General features: G+C 49.4%; 1 protein-coding gene across 1 annotated transcript in view; it reads right to left on the minus strand.

Annotated features, from left to right (window-relative positions):
• sspo (SCO-spondin) overlaps window positions 1–25,000 on the minus strand; it is a gene marked incomplete at both ends in the record, with an annotated part of 82,517 nt that overhangs the window by 37,090 nt on the left and 20,427 nt on the right. Inside the window, 51 exons of the mRNA XM_080489978.1 lie at window positions 247–450; window positions 530–694; window positions 933–1,153; window positions 1,844–1,983; window positions 2,060–2,226; window positions 4,553–4,705; window positions 4,792–5,012; window positions 6,031–6,130; window positions 6,216–6,416; window positions 6,514–6,684; window positions 8,585–8,785; window positions 8,858–8,904; window positions 8,980–9,149; window positions 9,289–9,368; window positions 9,680–9,850; window positions 9,930–10,103; window positions 10,188–10,237; window positions 10,318–10,412; window positions 10,596–10,732; window positions 11,004–11,138; window positions 11,585–11,755; window positions 11,836–11,882; window positions 11,959–12,214; window positions 12,280–12,450; window positions 12,530–12,718; window positions 13,323–13,414; window positions 13,520–13,645; window positions 13,719–13,848; window positions 14,981–15,103; window positions 15,196–15,387; window positions 16,356–16,520; window positions 16,599–16,757; window positions 17,046–17,201; window positions 17,279–17,356; window positions 18,006–18,119; window positions 18,195–18,365; window positions 18,623–18,764; window positions 18,837–19,050; window positions 19,281–19,401; window positions 19,481–19,502; window positions 19,902–19,965; window positions 20,052–20,229; window positions 21,931–22,101; window positions 22,181–22,328; window positions 22,412–22,539; window positions 22,614–22,734; window positions 23,365–23,492; window positions 23,667–23,771; window positions 24,193–24,241; window positions 24,520–24,679; window positions 24,858–25,000. The exon at window positions 24,858–25,000 is cut by the window's right edge and continues 8 nt beyond it. Of these exons, the coding sequence (XP_080346104.1) occupies window positions 247–450; window positions 530–694; window positions 933–1,153; window positions 1,844–1,983; window positions 2,060–2,226; window positions 4,553–4,705; window positions 4,792–5,012; window positions 6,031–6,130; window positions 6,216–6,416; window positions 6,514–6,684; window positions 8,585–8,785; window positions 8,858–8,904; window positions 8,980–9,149; window positions 9,289–9,368; window positions 9,680–9,850; window positions 9,930–10,103; window positions 10,188–10,237; window positions 10,318–10,412; window positions 10,596–10,732; window positions 11,004–11,138; window positions 11,585–11,755; window positions 11,836–11,882; window positions 11,959–12,214; window positions 12,280–12,450; window positions 12,530–12,718; window positions 13,323–13,414; window positions 13,520–13,645; window positions 13,719–13,848; window positions 14,981–15,103; window positions 15,196–15,387; window positions 16,356–16,520; window positions 16,599–16,757; window positions 17,046–17,201; window positions 17,279–17,356; window positions 18,006–18,119; window positions 18,195–18,365; window positions 18,623–18,764; window positions 18,837–19,050; window positions 19,281–19,401; window positions 19,481–19,502; window positions 19,902–19,965; window positions 20,052–20,229; window positions 21,931–22,101; window positions 22,181–22,328; window positions 22,412–22,539; window positions 22,614–22,734; window positions 23,365–23,492; window positions 23,667–23,771; window positions 24,193–24,241; window positions 24,520–24,679; window positions 24,858–25,000 (7,237 nt within the window). The remainder of the gene's footprint in view (window positions 1–246; window positions 451–529; window positions 695–932; window positions 1,154–1,843; window positions 1,984–2,059; window positions 2,227–4,552; window positions 4,706–4,791; window positions 5,013–6,030; window positions 6,131–6,215; window positions 6,417–6,513; window positions 6,685–8,584; window positions 8,786–8,857; window positions 8,905–8,979; window positions 9,150–9,288; window positions 9,369–9,679; window positions 9,851–9,929; window positions 10,104–10,187; window positions 10,238–10,317; window positions 10,413–10,595; window positions 10,733–11,003; window positions 11,139–11,584; window positions 11,756–11,835; window positions 11,883–11,958; window positions 12,215–12,279; window positions 12,451–12,529; window positions 12,719–13,322; window positions 13,415–13,519; window positions 13,646–13,718; window positions 13,849–14,980; window positions 15,104–15,195; window positions 15,388–16,355; window positions 16,521–16,598; window positions 16,758–17,045; window positions 17,202–17,278; window positions 17,357–18,005; window positions 18,120–18,194; window positions 18,366–18,622; window positions 18,765–18,836; window positions 19,051–19,280; window positions 19,402–19,480; window positions 19,503–19,901; window positions 19,966–20,051; window positions 20,230–21,930; window positions 22,102–22,180; window positions 22,329–22,411; window positions 22,540–22,613; window positions 22,735–23,364; window positions 23,493–23,666; window positions 23,772–24,192; window positions 24,242–24,519; window positions 24,680–24,857) is intronic.

The following is a 25,000-nucleotide window of genomic DNA, read 5'->3' on the forward strand; positions in this document are numbered from 1 at the left end:
AGTGAAAAAGCAGAAAAAAGCTGAGTACTCCCATTGTTAATGGATTATTTATATTAATTATAGCGTATTGTTCTCTGCTGCATGTGTGTGTGCTTTCAGCACAAAAACCACCAACAGCACCCACTAGTGGCCCAACATGTTAACTATATCATTTTCCATGTAAACAGTCATTGTTTTCAAAGCGTTGCCATGTAACCGCGGTCTTAGAGAACGGCGTGTCTTCGGGGTCCTCGGTGCTGCGCTGACCTTTGCAGGGCCGGATGTTACAGAAGCGGTGATCCAGGTTTCCTCCCAGGATGTCATCGCACCACGAGCCGTTGACCCCGGGTCCGAGGAAGGTCCGGATCCTCTGCTGCTGACCGACCCCGCAGGACCGCGAGCAAGACCCCCAGTCCCCCCAGTCCGTCCAGGAGCAGTTCCTCTGAGCGCAGTCCGCCCCCACACACCCGCCTCCGGGGGAGAGAGAACAAGAGAGGCATCAGGTTAGTTTGTGGTGATCTTCTGGTCGACGCCCCGAAGCCAGTCTCACCTGGACACTGCGGCAGGTTGCAGGCCTTCTCCTGGTGGGAGCTTCCAGAGCAGGGGGGGGCGCTGCAGAGGCGCTGGCGGGACTTTGTAGCCGGATTGAGAGCGTCGGTGCAGGTCTGTGTGCAGGGACTCCATGAAGACCAGGGAGAGAAACCTTCATCCTCGTCTGATGAAGACAAAGGAGAGTCAGTGAAGAAGGCGAGGGCGGATCAATAATCCCGGATTATTTTCAAACACGTTTCAGTCAAACTGTGGAGACATTCTGAAAACTGCAGGTGTCACCTGATGTCGACGGTTCTTCTGTTGGAGACACGACGGCTGCAAAACGCAAACAGCACTGCTTTAACAGAACGACCCGCCGTAATGGAAGCAGCTGCACATGCATCATGATGCCGCCTCCGTACCTGGGCAGTCGGGGGCCTGGCAGTAGGTGGACTCCAGCCGGGGACCCCGGCAGTCCCTCCCGCCGTGGGCCGGAGCCGGGTGCGTACAGGCCCTGGACCGGGTCTTCAGTCCCAGACCACCACAGGACAGCGAGCAGGGGGTCCAGGGGCCCCAGGGGGACAAGCCCCCGTCCACAGGGCAGGGCTCCAGCGAGCAGTTCCAGCGGCCATGTTCACAGCCGCTGTCGACAGGAAGAACCACCAGAACACGATTCTGACTGAGACGCTGAAGGAGCGACAGCTTCATTTCTGAGATCTCTGGATGATCACTGAACCCAAGTTCAAATACACTGTACTGCCAAAAGTATTTGCTCCGCTCTCCAGGTCATTGAATTCAGAAGTTTCAATTGCTTCCATGGCATGCAGTGGTGTAAAGCACACCGACACTGGAGTCCAGAAGACTGGAGACACTCTAGAACACATGTGTCAAACTCAAGGCCCGCGGGCCAAATGTGGCCCGCCACATTATTTAATGTGGCCCACGAGGGCTTAAAGGTCTGATTGTCTTAAAATAAATACTGTATTGTTACCAATAGACGGGCAGTGCACGAACAATAGACAAACAAAACACCGTTAGTTTTGCATTTTCACTTGAAATCCTTGTATAAATATAAATGGACCCCGAGGAGAGAACATATTCATGAAGATGTTGAAACAGACTGAAAATCTGTGTAACCCAGGAAAGGATGTTTATGGGCGCTTTACGGATGTTATTTTATACCCGTAAAGACATGAAGGACGTGCACTGGAAGTTCAGTCTCCTGTCAATATCTCAGAGTAAATCAATGACCAAGAAGTGGAGCTTTTGGATAAAAGCAGTAGAAAACATGGCTGACACTTCTCTGCTGTAATAATAAAGATCCTCTGCTCACCAGGTGCTGCAGTCGTGCATCAACGTGTCTCCGGAGAGGAACTCCGTCCCCTCGGAGACGTTGTGAAAGAGCGGAAACGTTGTGGTGGAGACGCTGTGCAGAGAGGCCAGCAGCTCTTCGTCCACCACACAGGGACACTCCTGGAGGACACAGAGAAACTCGGTGCTGCAGTCGTAGTAATAGTACGTAGTAATAATCTGGTCTGGTGGAGCTCACCTGCAGGCAGAGCCCCCGGTGCTGGAAGGTGAGTGGAGGACAGTGGCAGCCCTCCTCGCAGCCGTCCGAGTAGCAGCCGTCTCTGCCGCTGACCTGAGCGCAGCTGAAGGGGCATCCTTCTCCACGCTCACACTCCCGGTACAGCCGGCCCGGAGGACAGCCCACGTCTGAGACCAGGACCAGGACCAGAGAGAGGGGGTCAGACCATCACCACGTCGCCATGGAAACACAGGCAGTCTGAAGCTGCAGACATCAACAGATTATCCCAAATCCACTGCATCAAATCTGATCAGCCACTTGCCGATACCAAGTACCCATACTAGTACTAACCTTTAGCTACTTGCCGATATCGAGTACCAATACTAGTACTAACATTTAGCTACTTGCCAATGCCGATACCGAGTACCGATACTTGTATTAGCTACTTGCTGATACAGAGTACCATACTAAGACTAACCTTTAGCTAATTGCCAATGCCGATACTGAGAACCGATACTAGTACTATCCTTTAGCTACTTGCCGATATTGAGTATTGATACTAGTACTAACCTTTAGCTACTTGCCGATATCGAGTACCAATACTAGTACTAACATTTAGCTACTTGCCAATGCCGATACCGAGTACCGATACTTGCATTAGCTACTTGCTGATACAGAGTACCATACTAAGACTAACCTTTAGCTACTTGCCAATGCCGATACCGAGTACCGACCTTTACCGAATCGCCGATGCCGATATCAAGTACCAATATTAGTACTAACCTTTAGCTACTTGCCAATGCCAATACCGAGTACCGACCTTTACCGACTCGCCGATGCCGATATCAAGTACCAATATTAGTACTCATTAAATGCCAATCTAAATATTGTTGTTCTCAAAATGTTTAATTTTCATCCGATACTTTCATATTTCAGCTGACATTTATCTCACACTTAAACACAATAAACTTTTTGGGCTGTGGCATTGCAACACATCTGATAAAAAAAACTAACTGAAAGTTCAAGTTTTACTAGAATACTATTAATTAAATTTTTACCAATAGTTTATTAAACGTGGCACTGCCATATATTTTTTTGTTCCAGGGTTTTTTCCAATACTCGTTATCGATGCATCCCAAAACAGATCAATGATGGAAAAGTGGAAAATATGGATAAAATAGAAATTGTTTCACCCCAAAACACAGTTGAAACCAAGAAACTATTAATACAGGTTATGTGGTTATTTTGCAAATGTTATTTTCCATGCAAAGAACCCAAAAGATGAAATCCATCATACATCCATCCATTCATTGTCTTCCGCTTATCCGGGGCTGGGTCGCGGGGGCAGCAGTCTAAGCAGAGATGCCCAGACTTCCCTCGCCCCAGACACTTCCTCCAGCTCTACCGGAGGGGCCCCAAGGCGTTCCCAGGCCAGCCGAGAGACATAGTCCCTCCAGCGTGTCCTAGGTGTGCCCCGAGGCCTCCTACCGCAGGGACATGCCCAGAACACCTCCCTAGGGAGGTGTCCGGGGGGCATCCGAAACTGATGCCTGAGCCTCAGCTCTGACTCCTCTGGATGTGGAGGAGCAGCAGCTCTACGCCGAGCTCCTCCCAGGTGACTGAGCTCCTCACCCTATCTCTAAGGGTGCGCCCAGCCACCCTACGGAGGGAAACTCATTTCAGCCGCTTGTATCAGGGATCTCGTTCTTTCGGTCATGAACCAAAGCTCATGACCATAGGTGAGAGTAGGAACGAAGATCGACCGGTAAATCGAGAGCCTCGCCTTTTGGCTTAGCTCCTTCTTCACCACGACGGACCGATACAGCGACCGCATAACTGCAGACGCTGCACCGATCCGCCTGTCGATCTCACGCTCCATCTTCCCCCCACTCGTGAACAAGACCCAGAGATACCTGAACTCCTCCACTTGGGACAAGGGCTCCCCACCGACCTGAAGGGGGCAAGCCACCTTTTTCCGGTCGAGAACCATGGCCTCGGATTTAGAGGTGCTGATCCTCATCCCAGTTGCTTCACACTAGGCTGTGAACCGCGCCAGTGCACGATGAAGGTCCTGGTTTGATGAAGCCACCAGGACCACATCATCTGCAAAAGCAGAGACGAGAACCTGTGGTCCCCAAACCAGACCCCCACAGGTCCCTGGCTGTGTCTAGAAATTCTGTCCATAAAGGTTATGAACAGAACCGGTGACAAAGGACAGCCCTGCCGGAGGCCAGCATGCAGAACAGCATGCGGAACAGGTCCGACTTACTGCCGGCAATGCGAACCAAACTCCTGCTCCGGGCGTATAGGGACCGGACAGCCCTTAGCAAAGGGTCCTGGACTCCATACTCCTGGAGCACCCCTCACAGGACGTCCCGAGGGACAAGGTCGAACGCCTTCTCCAGATCCACAGAACAAATGTGGAATGGTTGGGCGAACTCCCATGAGCCCTCGAGAAGGAACGAATATGTGATGATATTTATTTTCCAATGTGAGCGGTGTACTTGACCTCACCCAGACAGACGTGAGTGTTGCAGGTTTTGCTCTGGTGGCTGAAGCCGCTGCAGGGCGGAGATCTGCAGACACGAGAGCGGGTTTGCTTCCCACCCCCGCAGCTGACGGAGCAGCTGGACCACCCGGACCAGGGCTGCCAGGGACCGGCCGAGTCTGCACAACACACAGAGCGTCTGTCAGCACGAAGCCGTGGGACGTCACGCCGCCGGACACTCCTAATGCCTCGTCACCGCAGCTACCTGAACACAGGTGAGAGTTGCAGTCCCTCTGCTGGTCGTCCGCTCCAACACAGCCTCGTCCTCCACTCTGGGGAGGCGGGTTGTCACACAAACGCTTGCGAAACTTCAGTCCTCCCCCGCAGGGAAGCGAGCACTCGGTCCAGCTCCCCCACTGACTCCACCCTCCGTCCACATGGCAGCCAGGGACGGAGACGCACTGCAGGACCCCGGCCTGGCACGAGCTGACGAGGAGGAATCACAACACATCAGATCAGGATTATTTCAGGATGACTTCCTGCAGGATCCCCGACAGTGGAACTGGAAGTTTGTGGCTCCAACACATCTGCAGCTAGTGGATTTATATCTGTCTGTCTGCCAAATCCTTTTCTCTCCTTCTATCCTCTCAACCCAACCTGAATCTGCATTTGTTCTTGTTAAAATAAAGTTTTTCCTTTCCTCCTTCTCCTTGACTTGCTCATGTGGAATTGTTGGTTTTTCTGTGTGAAAGTGTCTAAATTGTTTTGGAGCAATAGAAATAAAATTAAACTGACTTCTGTGGGTATGAGGTTGCATTAGTACCAACAGTGAGGAGGGTGTCTCCGCTTGCATCTAAAGAGAAGTAGATTTAGGTCACAATTCAGGACGTCATGTTTTTTCCAGAATTCTGAGTGGCTATCATGGCTTCATGCTTCTCGTTACACTGCCCCCTAAAGGTTTGGCTGCTCATAGCAGCTCTGAACCAGGTGGATATGAGGGTCCATGCCAATGAAGAATTTTTTTGTAAACAGAGAGGGGAAATATCCGTTCTTCTAGAAACCGGCGTACATGTAAACGTGGCCTTTATCAGGTAGCCAGCCTGACAGCTCTGTCAGAATCTGACAGGCTGGCCACGCCCCAGCCGTCCGATGGTCTCTAGAGGATGGAGTCTCAGGTGTGTGAGAGGGTGTGGCCCCCTTGTCCTGGTTCCTGGTTGTCCACTTTCTGATTTCGATGGCTTTCTTCATCCACCGTTTGTGTTTGTTGACCTTCGAAATTGTGACCCTGACCCTTTTTGTGATCTTGTGATTCTGACAGATTCTGACAGGTCTGTCAGGCCGGCGACCTGATAAAAACCATCACATGTCAAGTGAAGGAGGAAGACTGCAGACGCAGTCGAAACATGTCAGCCAAGTAAAAACATCCCGCTTCACTTTGTCAGTGAAAAAGAAAATATAAATTTTGTTTAAGACGACAAAATGAATGATTCAGCTTGAGTTGTACCAGTTTTTACAGTCAGTGACCATGTCTTCTCCAGGATTCATCGTCTCCCAGTCCAATCCGCCGGGCCAGACCCAGGAAGTGTTGGTGGGATCCAGACCGCCTGCACAGAGAGAACAGACCAATCACAGAGCAGCTAAGAATCCCTCACAGCTTCATCTCCCTGGTGAGCGGAACGGGGGTCGAACCGGTGGCCGAGCTGTTGTGGTATTTGCAGCGGCACTCATCCTGGTCCACGCACACGCCGTCCTGCAGCACCTGGTCTCCAAGGCAACCACAGTTCGGGGAGCATCCGGGGGCATCAAGGCACTCCGCATCGCCATGGAGATCGGAGCAGGAGCGGGGACAGGGCTTCCCACAGGACCACTGATCCACACCACCACCACAGTCTTCAAAACACATGGGGGAATGGAGGGGTTAGAGGAGAACAGCTTTCCCAGTTATTGATGACTCCTCATCAGACCTTGTAATGTCTGTAACACCGACCTGAGCAGTCGGTGGTGTTGTCGTAGCAACTGCGAGTCTGCCTGCTCTCTCCCAGACAGGGAAGACCACCGAACCTGGCTGGAGGGTTGTTACAGACTCTGCTTCGACTGGACGAACCGGCACAGCCGTCACAGACCGACCACGAGGACCAGGGACTCCACGAGCCGTGAACTACAGGAGGAGGAGGAACAGAAGCTGCAGGTCAGGCAGTCAGGATCAGAAACTGGAAAAGAAACCAGGACAGGTCGCTGCAAAAGAAGCTGATTCGAGAAAACGCAGGCAGCAAAAGCAAGAAGTGTAAAAAAAAAAAAAAAAGACTAAAGAAATAATAAAAAGAAACAGTGGAAATAGTGAGGAATCTAATTTGATTATTGTGTCAATAATTACTCACAGAATGAATAAATGAACACATGTTGGAATGTTTTTTAACGAGGCCCTGATTACACAAAAACATTTCAGGTGAAAAACTTTTTGTTTCAGAAAAGTTTCACGTTTACAATGCAGTTTGAAAATTATGTTGACAGTCACCGTAATAACAATCCAACTTGGTGGTCTGTCCTCGACAATGTCTGTGTTCTCCAAGTGTTAAAGGGGACATATCATGCTAAATCCACTTTTTTAGCCCTTAAATGCATTTTGTTGTATATTTAGAGTGTTTAGAAGTACAGAAAAGTTCAAAGTAGTCTCTTCAGGTGCTCCGTTGATATCTTTATATTCTGTTTTGGTCATATTTTGCGATCGGTTTCGATTTTTCTATTCTCTATTACGTTTTTTGAACAATGACGTCACAGTATTCTCAGCGGAACTGCCAAATTAGGACATCGACATTTCGAGCAATCCGCCATTTTTGTTTCTCGCTGCGATTTTGTAGTCCAACCGAAGTTACGAGAGGATAAGTCGAAATGTTCGGTTGTTGGATGTAGTAACCCACAAGCTTCGTTACACCGTCTCCCAGCATCAGAACCTTTTCGAAGTGCCTGGTTGAGTTTTATTTTCCACAGAAATGTACCCACATCTGTGGGTAAGGTCATTTTTGTGTGCGCGAATCACTTTAAGGACGACTGCTTCAGCAACCTCCGCCAGTATAAAGAAGGATTTGCCGAAAGACTTGGTCTGATTGAGCGGTCAGTTCCTTCTATCTATGGAGACGACGAACAGAGCACTTCGGTAAGCTGTATATAACGCTAAAAAGTGTGATGATAAGAAGTCCCTGTCATTGTTTTGTTAGCATTAGCAGTTGCACCGTCTTCATATGTTAGCGCTGTGTGCTCGTTTTAGATTATAATGTAACTTCTGTGTTAAATAGTCGTTGTAATACAGGCAGTATTGTAGTAGTGGGCATGGATGGAGAAGTTAGTGTAAATATAGTAACACACCATTGCGTTACATCCATATGAAGACGTTGTTCTGCAGGTGCATCATCGTCATTTTAATCTCGCTCCGCCGGGTCCGACTCTGGCTCCAACATGTATGGCTGGATGGACAAATCTTCCATTGTTGACATTTTGTAAATAATGTGTGAATATAAAGTTTCTGCGCCGCTAGATAATTGTATCTGTTCTATCAAACTACAAAGATGGCCGAACAGGGTGGAGTTGAACCGAGTGTCACCTCTGCAACCTGGAGAGGAGGCGGGGTATGAAGTGTCTCATTTGCATTTGAAGAGACCGCCCCAAAACGAGTTGCTCTCAGAAGCACATCAGAAAAGGGGTTGAAAAGGGGCCTGTGGAGCTCTAATAATGAGGAATTTAGACCCAAGCATTGCAGTTCCGCGTTGTATAGACCACAACTGTATGATTTATATGTAAAAAGGAAGGATTTAAAAGCATGATATGTCTCCTTTAATGTTTAGAGCTCATTGTTCTCCACTGCATGTGTGCCTGTGTGTGTGTGTGTGTGTGTGTGTGTGTGTGTGTGTGTGTGTGTGTGTGTGTGTGTGTGTGTGTGTGTGTGTGTGTGTGTGTGTGTGTGTGTGTGTGTGTGTGTGTGTGTGTGTGTTTTCAGTACTAAACGAAGGAAACAGTCTCCTGACGAGGCTCAGTAAACCCTGGGCCTCCTCTCGGTCCAGTACCTGGACAGAAGGTGACGACGGGGCAGCTCTGTCTCTGGATCTGGACCCCGACTCCGCTGTGTGTCTCCTGCTCTCCAGGGCAGGGTTCCCCTCCGGCCCGGGGCTCGGGGCAGCCACAGCTCCGGTACCGGGACACCAACTCTGCCCCACACGTCCTGGAGCAGGGGGTCCACTCGGACCAGCCACACCAGCCTCCAGACACTGAACAACGGCAGAAACATAGAATTAAACCAAGCTTCAGACTTTGACTGAGTACAGAACCGGAGGACTCACCTGGACAGGGGTCAGTAGAGCAGTTCAAGCTCCCACCTTCACAGGTACTGAAACACACACACAAACACACGGTCATTCTATCTGAGCTCTTCATGCAGTGAGTGTGTGTGTGTGTTTCTGACCAGTTGTTGCAGCCGTCGGGGGCCTGAGTGGTCTCTCCTGGAAGCAGCCTCACTCCAGAGTCCAGGTCCAGACAGGGGCAGTCGACCCGCTGCAGGCAGATGCTGCCGTTGGCCGACAGGACCTTCCCCTCGGTGCAGTAACAGCCGGGCTCACAGATCCATTCGCAGTGCTGGAGGAGGGAGGAGGAGGGGAGGAGGGGAGAAGGGGAGGAGGAGAGGAGGAGAGGAGGAGAGGAGGAGAGGAGGAGAGGTGTTCACTGGACGAGACGAGAAGGAGAAGGTAAGATGTCACATGACGGTGACACTCACCGACAGGTCGTCACAGGAGCGAGGACACGACGGGCCGCAACTACTGAATGCTGTGCCTGGGACCTGGGAACAAGGAGCAACTGAGCACACACAGACACAGACACAGACACAGAGACAGAGACAGAGACAGACACAGACACAGACACAGAGACAGAGACAGAGACAGACACAGACACAGACACAGACACAGACACAGAGACAGAGACAGAGACAGAGACAGAGACAGAGACAGACACAGACACAGACACAGACACAGACACAGAGACAGAGACAGAGACAGAGACAGAGACAGAGACAGAGACAGAACAGACACAGACACAGACACACATTATCATACATCATATAATATATAATTTTTTCATGGTAACATTTCTCGTCCTCCCGGCCGTACCTGGACAGTGGTCAGCGTTACACACCGTGACCTCAGTCCGCAGACCCTCGCAGTAGCTGCCCCCCCCCTCTGGACTGGGACTGTCACAGTCTCTCCTGCGGCTTCGCACCCCCCCACCACACGACTTGCTGCACTGAGTCCAGTCGGTCCAGGGACTCCAGCCTCCGTCGCCTGAACACAGCGAACGCACCACAAACAATCACATCGACGACCTCATCTGAAGAAACGGTCCGAGTCAGCGTGAACTCACGGTCACACGGGGCGACGATGCAGACTTTGTCCTCTCGGTGGGGGCCGATGCATGGCGGGCCGCCGCCGGCCGCATGTCGCACTCCGGGACAGAAGCGGTACCGAGACTGGAGACCCGGTCCGCACGAGAGGGAACAGGAACCCCAGGGGGTCCAGGAGGACCACTGACCCTCAGCTGGAGAGTGTTTGTATGGACAAGGAGGGGCGAGTTATTATGATTATCTGATTATCTGACACTGATAATTTGAACTTTACTGACCAGTGCAGGCGATACGAGAGCAGTTCACCAGCCTTCCTCCTTCACATGTGCTGAAAGAAGGAGTTTTATTTATATCACTCATACTCATACAGAAGCAGAGAGAGCAACCCCCCCGAAAGCTATTACACACCAGTTATTACAGCCTGATGGGACGGTGTCTCCTGGTTTGTACTGCTCTCCCTCCAGCTCGCAGCGGCAGGCCGAGTCCTGCACACACACTCCATCCTGCCAGTGGAGAGGCTTGTTAAAGATCTGGTCACAGATGAATCCTGTGTGTGTGTGTGTGTGTGTGTGTGTGTGTGTGTGTGTGTGTGTGTGTGTGTGTGTGTGTGTGTGTGTGTGTGTGTGTGTGTGTGTGTGTGTGTGTGTGTGTGTGTGTGTGTGTGTGTGCGCGAGTGATTCGGCCACCTGCTGCACGGCCCCCTGGGGACAGCGGCAGCCTGGCGTGCAGTTCCTGCTCAGCTCCATGGAGACGTCAGCACACGAGACGGGACCCGTCACACACTGCGTCCACTCCTGGCCTGCCGGACAAACCTTGCCTGCTCCTGCAGAGACAATCAGCGAACACTCATAACATGATTCATTTTATTATTCACTTGTGCAAAAAACACAATGAGACACATACAAAAAAAGAGACAAAAACCAGAAACTCTTTTTATGCTATTTTCCCTGGATTTATTTAGATCTTATGGCTGTAAAATTGCCTAAAAACGAGAGCTGTACCGTTTTACTGATGTAAAGTACACAAGCCAAGTTCTGCCGAGGTGACACATTGAGTAATTAGTTGTTCTAGAAGGTGAGTGGTTGTTGTGGTACCGCAGGGCTGCAGGTTACAGGCGCTGAACTGTTGCGAGGTTCCGTGGACCCGGATCGGGCCCCTGGTTCTGGTCCGGTAGCCTCCTCCACACGTCACTGAGCACTCTGACCAGGAGGTCCAGGGATCTTTAACTCCTTCACACATAGAAAAAAGTCTGTATAGACTTCCTCCTGATCACATTTCTGTTTTGTTTATTTTTCAAATCCGAATTTGTGACAGGAAGAGGAACTGATGAGGACAAATATGAAGCAAAAATAACAGCTATATGTTGTTTTAAAGTTTAGTCTATTAAATAAGTCACTTAATATTCAAAAGATTATGAATTTCCTCCACATACTGCCAGAAAAAGCTTGCATACTTTGGGAACAAAAGTCTCAGAGTTAACAGGCTAACATCAGTTATGTAATACCAGATATTACCACTAGATGGGGTATTGAGTAAGTCATGTCTTCCTGCTTTTTGTACAGAAACATAAGCAGCAGCGTCAGGCTTCGTATACATGTTTCAAGTGAAAACGCCTAATACAATAACAATGAGTATGTCGATGTTAAAATGAGGTGAGCAACGCGACTCTTCCTACCGAAGCAGGGCTCGATGCTGCAGGTGTCGATCCCAACTCTGTCCCCCCTGCAGGGGCGACCCCCGAACGCTGGTGAGGGGTTCGTCCCGGAGCGATACCTCCGTCTTACACCGACGTCACATGTCCGACTGCAGGCACTCCAGGGAGTCCAGCTGCTCCAGCCACAGTCCACTGGATCAGGACGAAAAGAAAACGATCAAACAGGGAAACGGTTGCATTGAAAGAAGCTCAGAGTTTTAGGTTGAACTCACCTGGACAGGGGACGGACCCACACTGCATTTCTCCATTGGTGCAGGTACTGTTTAAGAGGCAATCACAGACTTCAACGGAAGAATTCATTTCGATAGGAATCATTTTTACGTTTGTTTCCATACCAGTTGTTGCAGGCGTCCACAGGCAGGCTGCTCCCGGCTGGGTATGTCTCCCCCTGGTGGTAACACGGGCACCACTCCACCGGCACACAGCTGCCGTTCAGCAGGTAGAAACCCGGTGCGCAGTAACATCCGTCGTAACACACGGTGGCACACTCCACCTCCGCCGAGGTCATGTCCAAACACACCCGGGGGCACGCGCCCCCCTGAGCCTGGCACTGTGCCGCCGTCATGAAGGTCATCCCGTCCGGACACACACCTGAGAGGAAACCCACAGTACTGTCACGTATTGTTACTGTCCAGAGCGTTGTGTACCGTGTTTACCTGAGCAGGGGTGCGAGTTGCAATCTCTCGTCTGGATGTGAGGCCCGGGGCAGCTGCTCCCGCCGTGCTGCGCTGCAGGTGAACTGCACACTCTCCCTCTGGTCTGAACACCAGAGTCACACAGGGAGGAGCACTCAGACCACGGCGACCAGTCCGACCACCCACCGTGCACTGGGAAGACAACGTCACGCACAACGTGAGAGGATGAATGTCCGAGGAAAGGCCGATTGGCCACAGAGCCGAGACGTACCGGGACAGTGGACGGTGTTGCAGGGCTCCTGCTCCTCCGTGTCTTCGTCACATGTGTGGTTGAACCACGCTATCGTGCCGTTGCAGCTACGAAACCTCCGTCTGATTCCCACGTCGTCTACGTTGTTAAAACAGGTCTTACTGCAGTCTGACCAGGCGGTCCATTTATTCCAGGCTCCATCTGGGAGCGCTGCACGAGAGGAGGACAGAGGATCTTATCATATCAGCTTCAAATGCATGAAAAACGTCTGAAAGCTTCACATCCTGAACTGAAGATTTCATTCCATTTCAGGTAAACCTCCAATGACTGAGGCGGTATGAGCATCAGGTTAAGATTAACTCTACCTTACATACTTTATTTTTGCGTCTGTCTTTGATAAACAAGTCAGAACACCATGTCAGCTCACACTGAGTCCACCACTTTATAGAGACACACCCACAGCTACAGGTCATTTACAGTCACCAGTTCGGATAATACACGTTTTTTTTGATTGATTCAGAACAAAAATCTACAAAACCTGCAAAGTAGGATGGATGGACATGTTACTGTCCCATAAATTATTATTGCACAGAGGTAGGAATGAATTGTCCGGTTTGTGGGTGTGTTTTGCGATCTACTGGGAGCAGGCTTGGTTAAACAGTCTGGCTGCAGCAGAAAGGAAGGACCTGCGGTATCTATCCTTCAGACACGGCGGGTGGAGAAGCCTGTCACTGAAGGAGCTGCCCAGTGCTGTAACAGTACCACGCAGGGGGTGGGAGACGTTGAATGTATATTTAACCCTCCGTGTAAGTACCGGGGAGGCAGGAGGCGGAGCAGTGGCGGGCCTCGGACGAGTCTCCTGGGCAGGGCCGGACTCCAACTGATCCCGCTGGAGTCACCGCAGACCTGAGGACGGCGGCGCAAAGACCAACGAATCATTTAATGACAGAGGAATAGTGAGTCTGCAGGAAAACTCCCCCACAGGGCAGGATGTTAATAAATCAGCCTCACCTGTAGCGCTGCTGGAGGCCCAGACCACAGGTCACGTCGCAGGGCGACCACGACGACCAGGCGGACCAGTGACAGGCCGACACGCAGCCGGAGGAGTCGCAGGAGACCAGCCCGTCTCTGCACGTGCTGGTGGAAGCAAAACAAACATTCAAATATTCCCACCTTCTGTGTCATATAAGTACGTACAGCCGTTTCTCACCAGGCCGAGCACCGCTCCCGGATCGTCACCTGACCCGGCTGCAGGGTCCCACCGTCCCACTGACACACACACCGGCTGGAGTTCACACAGCGGCCGTCCTGCAGGTACAGGCCCGACGGACAGCGACACCCTGGACACAGACCGGAGCTGCACTCACTGCTTCCATGCAGTCGTCAATTTGAATCAAATATATCCAACAGATTCTGGGATTTTTGAGGGCTTTCCAGCAAAATGTTAACGAAAACATTAAATGTATTTCTGATAAATTGAATTATTTGTTTCTCTTAGTCGTTGTCTCTTTTGAGCATCTTAGAGCTGAAATGCCCTAATTAGTAATATTCAACCGCATGGGTCAAAATCCAGACTTCCTGAACTGTTTTACATGATTTTATGTTTAATCCTTATTTTCTTTCATAGGCTGCATCTTGAGGTTCCTAAAAGTGTCTGAAGCTGTCAAGCTTGATTTACTTTTTAGTAATGATCTGTTAAAACACATCATAATGAAACACATAGTATGTCTCTGATTTCTTATTAATGATTACAAAGTAAGAATCATTATGGATAAAGGGATTCTATTGACCGGCTGCAGGATCTGTTTATCTTCCTGTTTTTCCCTCCACACCACGTTTACACTTTCTTCTTATCACCCCCATTCAAATAAAAACAAATTGCTTTGCATTTTAGTTTCATTAAAGTTTTGTGTTTACAAGGCAACCTTTTGAAAACGAAGTAGTTGGCATGTTGGGCCACTAGTTGGTGCTGTTGTTAGTTTTAGTACTGAAAGCACACACACATGCTGCAGAGAACAATGAGCTCTAATATTTAATGGGACGGACATTCTAGTGGACAGACCACCAAGTTGGACAGTTATTATGGTGACTGTCAAAATATAACTACCAAGTTTGATTGTTATTGTGGTGACTGTCAAAATAAAAGCACCAAGTCCAGGAGAATATGGACTGGGAGTCATGACACCACGGAGGAACCTTTGTTCTGATTGGCTCTACTGAGCATGTGCAGAACTACTAGTTACGACGGCCGTGGTGTGGAGGTGTAGCAGCGTTTCCAGAAAGAGTTGTTTTCACCTCTCTGCAGTGTTTGGAAGCTGTTTTCAAAAACTTGCATTTGGCTCGGAGCACTGTTATCGTTTAAAAAAAAAAAAAACACAACCAAAATGTTGCGTCTTCACTTGAAATGGTTGTTGTGTTAACGTTCCCTCCATGACGTGCTGGAGCTGTGGAGGCTGCAGCTCTGGGACCTACCCGGCACGCAGGCTGCAGTGCAGTTGGCGGTGGAGCTGAGCTGTGAGCAGGTGGGGGGGCAGGGGTCCGCTCTTCCAGCCCGGCAGTCGTCCTCCGTCACCAGCGTCATGCCGCCAACACAACCTGAGCCGCCGCCGTGGGAGGATGTAAAGACGACAGGTGAGAAACTGCAGACCGACAGGTGGAAGGACAGAAAGGGTGAGCTGCGGCGCCACCTGTCTGCGTGCTCGTGTCTTTGCTGCAGGGCTGCTGGTTGCAGCTCTGGCTCTGCCGGCTCATGCCCTCACAGTCCCGGCCGTTGTTCTTCGGAGGAGGAGCGGAGCAGCTCCGGTTTCTCTGCCGGACGCCTCCTCCACACCGGGCGTCACAGTCCGACCACTCGGTCCAGTCGGACCAGAGACCGTGGACTGACGGGGATACAGAGACATTACCGACACAGCAAACACTGGAGCAAACAATACATGCAGCACAGAGTCACAATCTCATCATGGAAGCGATCACTTTGAATAAAAAAAGGAATTATTAAACTTGTTATATACAGAAAATCTCCACGTTTTGCATTCTGCTGCTATCAGAACAGTGAGATTTACTTTGTAATTGACATTAACAGTTACACTTTTTCAACAACTTCAAAACAAACCAGCTGTCTTTATAGAAGAAAATAAAGAATACTAAACCTCTCTGGCTACACCCGGGGTGTCAAACATAAAGCCTGTGGGCCAAAACCATCACTAGAAAATATTGATTTAAAAAAGAAAATAAAACTCAACACTGAGACCTGAGATGAGATATCGGCGACGCTGCCATGAAAGCTACCATCCTGGTTGCTATCGAATTAGCCTCAAAGCCAGGGGGAGTTTGTAAAAACACCCAGAATGCAACAGCTACAGGAGAAGTTATTTTTTTGGGACCTTTAACTGTATTTTGCACCAGAAGGTTTTATCAAAATTGTAAACATGTTCAGAAAAAAAATAAATAAATTACTACAGAAAATGACAACAAATTCAACTTTTTCATCAAGTATACTCTGCACTAAAGGTTAAAGCAAAGTTAAAGTTTCAATCTAAAGGTTATTATGGCAGTATTTTACCGGTTTGGTCCAATCAGGATGAAACTGGACTGTATGTGGCCCCTGAACTAAGATTAGTTTGATACCCTGATGACAGTTATAAATCCACTGTCCTCTTTGACTTTAAACGTACGTATAGCAACAACATAATGGCAGAATTATTGTGTTTCTACAACGAATGTTTCAGGGAAACTCATGTTCGTCTCATAGTTGAACCATAATGTGAATATCAGGGATCGCTGGGCCCCAGCTGGGCTGTGGCATCGTGGCGTTTATGATGAGTTTGTGCAGGTGGAGCTCACAGACCTGGACACGCCTGAGGGAAACAGGCTCTGCTGTCAAACTGGGCTCCACCACAGGAGCCCTCAGGCAGGGCCTCCCTCAGGATGTCCCTCTGCCTGAACAGGGAGCCCAGACCACAGGACACGCTGCAGGCACTCCACGCCGTCCACAGGGACATGATGCAGTCCACTGCAGGGGCAGACAGAAGAGAAGAATGAAGCTCTGTTTAACCACAGCACGGCTCCCGAGGTCTTCGAGGCACATTACCGCAGTCCTTCTCGTCCGACCCGTCCACGCAGTCCCTCTGCAGGTCACACCTCCGGTCCAGGTGGACGCACTCACCACTCGCACAGGTGAACTGCTTCGGAGAGCAGGGGCTGGGCACCAGGGGACGTGGTGGAGTGACGACAGGCCGCGGTGTCCCACCTGAACACGGAGAAATACACAAATAATAAATATTTGACATGAACCACATTCAGAAACAATGGATGGATGGATGGATGGATAGATGGATGGATGGATGGATGGATGGATGGATGGATGGATGGATGGATGGATGGATGGGTGGATGGATGGATGGATGGATGGATGGATGGATGGATGGATGGATGGATGGATGGATGGATGGATGGATGGATGGATGGATGGACGGATGGATAAACAGACTGAGACTCTACACGAGTGTCTTCATCCCTCCATCCATTTCCTTCCTACCACAGCGTTCTTCATCCGACCCGTCTGCACAGTCCCGTCTGCCATCGCACACTTGTGTGGATTCGACGCAGCCGACCGAGCGGCAGGCGAACTGACCCTCAACGCAAAGCACCCTGGGTAGGCCTCCACCGCGGGAGGTGGGGGTGACAGGCGGGGCTGAAGGTGAGAGAATAACTAAGTTCAGATCTTGTCTGCTGCTCAGAGTCGGCAGGAGAAGAAGCTCATCGTCTCACCCGCTGAGGTCTGAAGACCGGGTCTACCGGGGTGGCGCGGCGTGGTGACATGAAGTCCTGGATGACCTGTAGTGACCCCTGAGGGAGCAGATGGAAGAGTTATCACCTCTGGAATTAATGCTGCAGACAAGAACAACAGCAATCTGACAAAGTCCGGAGCTACTAAACCAAACATTCTTAAACCACAACAACTGGAAAATGGTTAAAAGTGGAATTTTAACATCATGATATTTCGTATGTTTCCACTGAGTATAAAGTACTGTCACATATCCAACTGTGGTATCATTCATTTGATGCACACCTTTTCTTACAATTTATTGCAATAAAAACAAAAAACAATCATGACCCTGTGATTCACTTTGCTCATTATATTTAAAGTAGCAGTAATAGTTCAAAAGTATTATTAAAGTAGCAGTAATAGTTGAAAGAGTATTAATAAAGTAGCAGTAATAGTTCAAACGTATCGATAAAGTAGCAGTAATAGTTCAAAAGTGTTATTAAAGGAGCAGTAATAGTTAATAGGTGAAAGGAGACCCCAAAGAGGAAAGTAATTGTGTGCCAGCATTCACAAAATATTAGATATGAACTGCAAAGTATACATGAGAACAGCAGGATGAAGTAAATATAGAATAAGATCATAAGAATCAGACAGAGTATAGGAGGAAATGACCAGTCTACATTATACATATGAATGTATGTGTTCCACATCATATCACAGTATATCCACCAGCTGTGGAGATGGTGATGTTCTGCAGGACGGTGGGCTCTGTTGCTACTCCAGGCCTCCCTGTGACGCTGGTCTGGTTCTGCAGGCCGGGGAAGCCTCCGGTGGCAGCTGTTCCTGTTGCACAAAGACTCGATGTTTTACGCTTTCATTCCTCTACAGGAGGTGTTTGTGATACGAGCAGAGCGTTACCACAGTTGATCTCGTCGGAGTGGTCCCTGCAGTCCGGACGCCCGTCACACAGCACAGCCGCAGACACACACTCTTCACTGTACACGCAGGAGAACTGGCCCGGCTCGCAGCGCTGCACTTTCCCGCCAGCAGGGGCCGACGTGCTCAGACTGCCCGGTGTCACCAGCTCCTCTGCAGAAATACAGGAAACAGCTCTCCCATGGTTAATGCTTAGAGCGGATTGTTCTCTGCATGTGTGTGAGCGTGGTTTCAATACAGAAACAAATAGCGCCACCTTGTGGTCCAACATGAAAACTGCATAATTTTCAGTCTTTCTCCCGTTTCCGTGGAGACAGACATCGTTTTCCAGATCGAAATGTAACAAATTTTCACTGGAAACGTTGTCGGCCTGAGTTAATATCTAGAAGCTTTGTTAAGGGTTACTTCACCTCCTCTGCAGCCCAGGATTTCCACACGCAGGTAAAACGTGTGTCTGAACTCCGTGGGGATGATGCGCATGTAGCGTGCTCGGACCAGCCGACCCAGCCAGCGGGTCACCGGTGTCCTGCCCACCATCCGCACCTCAAACACCTACAAAACAACCACACGTTTAAACACGAGGCCTCCGGGTTTCAAGAAAACCCAACCCGCTGCTGCAGACACCTTGGCAGGGCCGCCGGGCCGCCCGTTCTCAGAGTAGTCGGTGAAGAGGCTGCTGTGCAGGGCGAAAGCCAGCCGGAATTTGGTGAGGTACCCCCACATACGCTTGCTGCCCTGAGTCACCAACCCCGACACCCATGTGGGCTCCAGGAAGTCCACCTCGAAGTACGGCTGAGAATCAGTGGGTAAGGGGCTCCACCCAGGCTCCATCACCTGACTGCAGGCAACAAAACAAATAGGCAGTTAGAACTCGGGATGCAATGATTAGAAAGGTCGAATACTGACCTTCAGCTACTTATTAAATACCACAAAGCCCTACTTTGAGCAGTATCGGAGCCGATACCTGACACCGGTATCGGTGCGTCTTTAGTTATAAACTCTCAGTCGTGAAGAACCACTGCTGCTTCTGATGAACAGAGGAAGTGGGACAGAGGAGCGCTCACTCACACGTTGGGCACGATGTTCAGGCGTCCAGCGTCAGCGGGGTTGTTCGCTCGATGTGAGGACGAGCTGAGCTGACCATAACGGATCCTCCCGTCCTCCAGGCCAAGAGGAGAGGAGCAGATCCCTGCGACACGTGATGGATTAACACCCGTCAGACTGGATCACCATTAAAGTCTGGAGATCTAAATGTGTGCGAGACTCACCGTGATACCCCGGACCTCCAACCTGGAAACACATCATGAAGGAATGAATGAGTCACAACTATATTATTACCTTTAATGCATTAAACAGTGAAAATCATTCTCCGCTTTCAATTATCTAAAATATTGACATTGCATGAAAATGTTCTCATTTATTTCTCCTGTATTTGTTTTAAATACAGCGTGACGATGTTGGATGTTGATAGTAAACATCTCAACTCAGGTTTACTTTTGAAATTTTCCCAATTTGCTTGGTGGTTTGGCCACATTGGAGCCTTTTGTGGGACAGTTTATGGTTTCCACCCCTGATCTAAAAAATACAATTCAGATCACACTGGACATAATTTCATCGTAGAAACCCCAGGAAGACCAAACCAGATTTTGGAAAATCTGTTTTCGTATATGAAAGCTTCCTCACTGTTGTGGCCGGATAGCTGACGGCGGCCATGGATGGAGTCCTGAGGGGGGCGGGGGTGGGGCTGTACGGCCTGTCGATGCACAACAACAACAAGCAGCGATCAATACAGGTGATAGAAATCACTGACACTTCCTTCATGCTCAGTATCTCCTCCACCTGTCTGCCTGGGTGCTGGTGTTGTCGTGGTGACATCCATTCTCGTCCTCTCCATTGGGACAGTGAGCGATGCCGTCACAGCGCTGCCCCGCGTCGATGCAGCCCCCTGGTGGGGTGCAGGAGAACTGCCCCAAGAGGCAGCTGCGGGGGCTGACAGCAGTGGGGGAGGGCTGCGTACCTGCATGATTCACTTTGGGTTATTTTCAGGGATGCAGTATGATATTGGCACAACATCAGTATCTGTGATAAACAATAGAACAAAATGCAGATGGTCGGATGTTATTTTCATTTCGTAGTACACTATGCGTACGTTATGAGCACGTAATGAGCATGTTATGAGTACGCTATGAGCACGCTATGAGTCCGTTATGAGCACGTTATGAGTACGTTATGAGTACGTTATGAGCCCGCTATGAGCACGCTATGAGCATGCAATGAGCACGCTATGAGTACATTATGAGCACGCTATGAATACGCTATGAGTACGTTACGAGCACGTTATGAGTACGCTATGAGTATGCAATGAGCACGCTATGAGTACATTATGAGCCCGCTATGAGCCCGCTATGAGCATGCAATGAGCACGCTATGAGTACATTATGAGCACGCTATGAGCACGCTATGAATACGCTATGAGTACGTTACGAGCACGTTATGAGTACGCTATGAGTATGCTATGAGTACGATATGAGCACGCTATGAGCACATTATGAGCACGCTATGAGTCCGTTATGAGCACGTTATGAGTACGCTATGAGTACGATGTGAGCCCGCTATGAGCACGCTATGAGTGTTATGAGCACGCTATGAATCCACTATGAGCACGTTATGAGTACGTTATGAGTACGTTATGAGTACGTTATGAGCCCGCTATGAGCACGCTATGAGCATGCAATGAGCACGCTATGAGTACGTTACGAGCACGTTATGAGTACGCTATGAGTATGCTATGAGTACGATATGAGCACGCTATGAGCACATTATGAGCACGCTATGAGCACGCTATGAATACGCTATGAGCACGCTATGAGCACGTTATGAGTAAGCTATGAGTATGCTATGAGTATGATATGAGCACGCTATGAGCACGTTATGAGTACGCTATGAGCACGTTATGAGTACGCTATGAGTATGCTATGAGTACAATATGAGCACGCTATGAGCACATTATGAGTATGCTATGAGCACGCTATGAGCACGCTATGAGTACGTTATGAGCAAGTTATGAGTACGCTATGAGCACGCTATGAGTACGTTATGAGCACGTTATGAGTACACTATGAGTATGCTATGAGCACGCTATGAGCACGTTATGAGCAAGTTATGAGTACGCTATGAGCACGCTATGAGCACGCTATGAGCACGTTATGAGTACACTATGAGTATGCTATGAGCACACTATGAGCACGCTATGAGCACGCTATGAGTACGTTATGAGCACGTTATGAGTACGCTATGAGCACGCTATGAGCACGTTATGAGCATGTTATGAGCATGTTATGAGCATACTACAAGCACGCTATGAGTACACTATTAGCATGCCAAACCGTCAAGGTAAAAAAAGAGACATCATCATGCTGATGAACGTAAAAGAAGGAAAAATCAAACATGTTTGCTGTGTGGAGATTTTTCAGAGTTTTAGAAACAGATAACAAAGTTACCGTTTGTAATGAATTTTTAACGTTGGTCATATGAGCAGGAGTTAAAACTGGAACCATCGGAAGCATAGGTGGATGAACAATGTCGGCAAAATCTTATTTAAAAATATCAGCATAATGGTTATCGGGACAAGTCCGCGCATCAATAGTTATTTTGTGAGTGTGAAATGAAGCGTAAGTGATATTCCAGAGGTCAGAGGGATGGAGGCTGAGCAGATTACCACAGTACATCTCATCCGATCCGTCCCCGCAGTCGTTGACTCCGTCGCAGACGACTCCCAGAGGACCTGCCGGCACACAGCGGCCATTACCACAGCGGTACTCCTTCTCTCTGCAGCCGCCTGCAGGGGAGACGGGCGTGGGGGGGCTGGGCGAGGTCAACCACTGGTCGCCTGGAGATCAAACCACAGAGCTCGGTTGGATCTAACGTGTACACAGATTGATGGAAGCGGCTTCACGCAGACCACTGACCGTCTCCGTCTCCACAGCCCATCACCTCCAGCCGGAGGTAGATGCCGTTCTGGAAGTCGTGAGGCAGAAGACGGACAAACCGAGCCGACACCATCCGGTCCAGCCGGACCTCCGCCACGCCGCGATCCTCGTGGTTACCCACGAACACCTGAGAGAGAGCCGGCATGGGTCAGAAGATAAGACGGTCACAGAGTCGGCTGCAGGAGGGTTTTTCAGAGAGTCCTGTGAGACCTTGGCTCTGGGTCGAGCGTCAGTGACCAGCTCTTTGTAGGTGTACCACTGTTTCCCGTCAGAGCTGAACTGCAGGTAGAAACTGGACACGAACGTCTCGAACACGCCTCCACCCTGCGTCAACACACCTGCAGGAGACACAGCGACGTACAGAGGCTCACTTCCACCGAGCTCCTTCGTCTTCAGCCAGGTGAACGTTTACCTGTGACATTGTAGGGTCTGAGCAGGTCGACCTGCAGGTAGGGGCTCTGCGGGGAGCCGCTGTGTCTATCGGGGCTCCGCTGGGGCAGGTCCTTGTACTCCTCCGGTTCTGGACTCCAGCCCTGTACAACAGCAGAGGACAGCTGAAGCGCCGGTTGATGCTTTCAGCTCAGTTTCAATCAGCCACAGTGCAGAACATGCCCTACATGCTGAATAAATTCTGGAGAAGAGCTGGAAGGAATTCACTGGACTCGAGGAAGATGCAGTTTAATACAGATGAAGTTAAGATTTATCTTCTCGAGAATTCAGAGAGACCCGAACACAGAGGGCTTGCTATCTTAATTCTTAGGAGGTGGCCTTCAGGGAAACGTATTCATGAAGAGACGCAATGGACTGTGTGCAGATGCCTTGTCTCAGTTGGGACATGATGACATGTCTTTAGGGTTCAGACTGTATTACTCCTGTCAGTGTCACGAAGTGGAGCAAACTGTCTTTCACATGATAATCGAGGCTAAAGAGCTGAAAGTGGATACATGTGGTCAGTTTTTTTTCTTTTTTCTGATTACTGCAGAACCAGGCTGTCGAACCTGGAGGGGTGGAGCGCGTTCTCATCACAGCCAGCACTCTCTTCTTTAACTCACATTTAAATTCACTTTAATGTGTTTTTATCTTGTCGGCCTCTTTATTCTCTGTTTATCCGTGAATGTTCCCCTGCAGGTGATGCCGACACTAAAACATGACCTGCAGGTTACCTGGAGGTCCCTGTGAGGGTCCCAGCCGTGGAGCCGGGCTGCGTCGGGGGGGTGACCGGTCTGCTGGGACGAGGAACTGAAACTGGAAGCCGGGAGAGTCTGGAGTCCCAGAGGAGACCAACACTCATCTGAACATACAGGGAGGTCAGAAAACATCATTATCCATCCATCATCTACACCCCTTTGTCCTGTTCAGGGTCGCAGGGCGCCAGAGCCGATATATATATATATATATATATATATATACATCATCATCATCATCATTATTATTATTATTATTATAAAGCTCCTCCCAAACTGACCTCCAGGAGGAAGTGGATATGTGGGAACCAGTGGTGTGGCGCCCTCTGCTGCTTTGGAGGTCACAGTGACTGGAGCAGCTGTCACCAGTGTGCTGCCATTTTGCCCTGCAAGTTACAGAACAATGAGACTGATATGACACAGAACCCTTGTGTTACAGCACAACACAGAACTCCTTTCACAGAAATAAAACACAGAAACTTTTGATGCAATTGAAGAAAAAAAATCATTGTTTATAATAATTTGTTCAAAAACCCCAATGATGAGGATGTTCACAGTAAGAAGCTTTATATGATCAGAAGGAATGAAGGAGGCTACAAACAACATCAGACAAATATCAGATTTTACTCAGAGCCATTGAATATAACTTTTAGAAACGCTCGGGCTCCAGCGGAAATCCTGCTGTTTCCGTGTAAACACAATGTTGCCGTCAAAACGTGGAAACGCAAAAACGATGTGTTTTAACTTGAAACGCCGTCGTGTAAACGGGGCCAAAATCTTTATGGTGGAAGTCTGTTTTTAGGTTACCTTGACAATAACAGCAGTGGTCTCCTTCTCCTGGAATCAGCCTGAGACCCTGCACACACAAACAGCTCAGTCAGTGTGTGTGCGGGTGTGTGTGTGTGTGTGTGTGTGTGTGTGTGTGTGTGTGTGTGTGTGTGTGTGTGTAATAGTGACTGGAAAACACATGCAAAGCACACACACCTTTACATTCAAACAAATGTGTTGTATGTTCAGGGTTTCTTTAATGAAAGATAAACTTTTCTGATATATATAAAATATGGATTTAGACCAAAATCTTTACTTTTATTAACTGAATTAAAACACACGGAAGCCCATCGGAGATCAGCGTACCTGAGGACAGCCGCTGACGGCGTACGGACAGTACGGCGAGCACTGCACCGTCAGGTTGGGCAGGCAGTGACACAACCGACACTCCCCGGACCGCCAGCGATCCCCCACAGCGTGAGACCGACCCTGAAACTCACAGTCATCACATGGCTCCGTCTGACAGCTGCGCGCACACACACACACACACACACACACACACACACGAAAACTGTGTTTTGAACACTTCAAATTGAAAAGTGGGGAAACATTACTTTCTAACCAAAACAACTGCTGTTAAATATCAGTGATTTATTTTTCCAGATGAACCAGATCAAGTGACATCATGGCAGGAGGAAACGTACCGGCGGGCTTTTCTGTAAATGCCCCTGCAGGCCCTCCGGTCCTCATGCCTGTTGGGGTTGATGGGGCTGCGGAAAGACCACTGGACGCTCTGGACGCCGCAGGGCCCCAGACACTCACCCCACTCGGACCAGGAGGACCAGCC

Source organism: Lipophrys pholis (assembly GCF_963383615.2).
Source record: "Lipophrys pholis genome assembly, chromosome: 20".
Lineage (NCBI taxonomy): Eukaryota > Metazoa > Chordata > Actinopteri > Blenniiformes > Blenniidae > Lipophrys > Lipophrys pholis.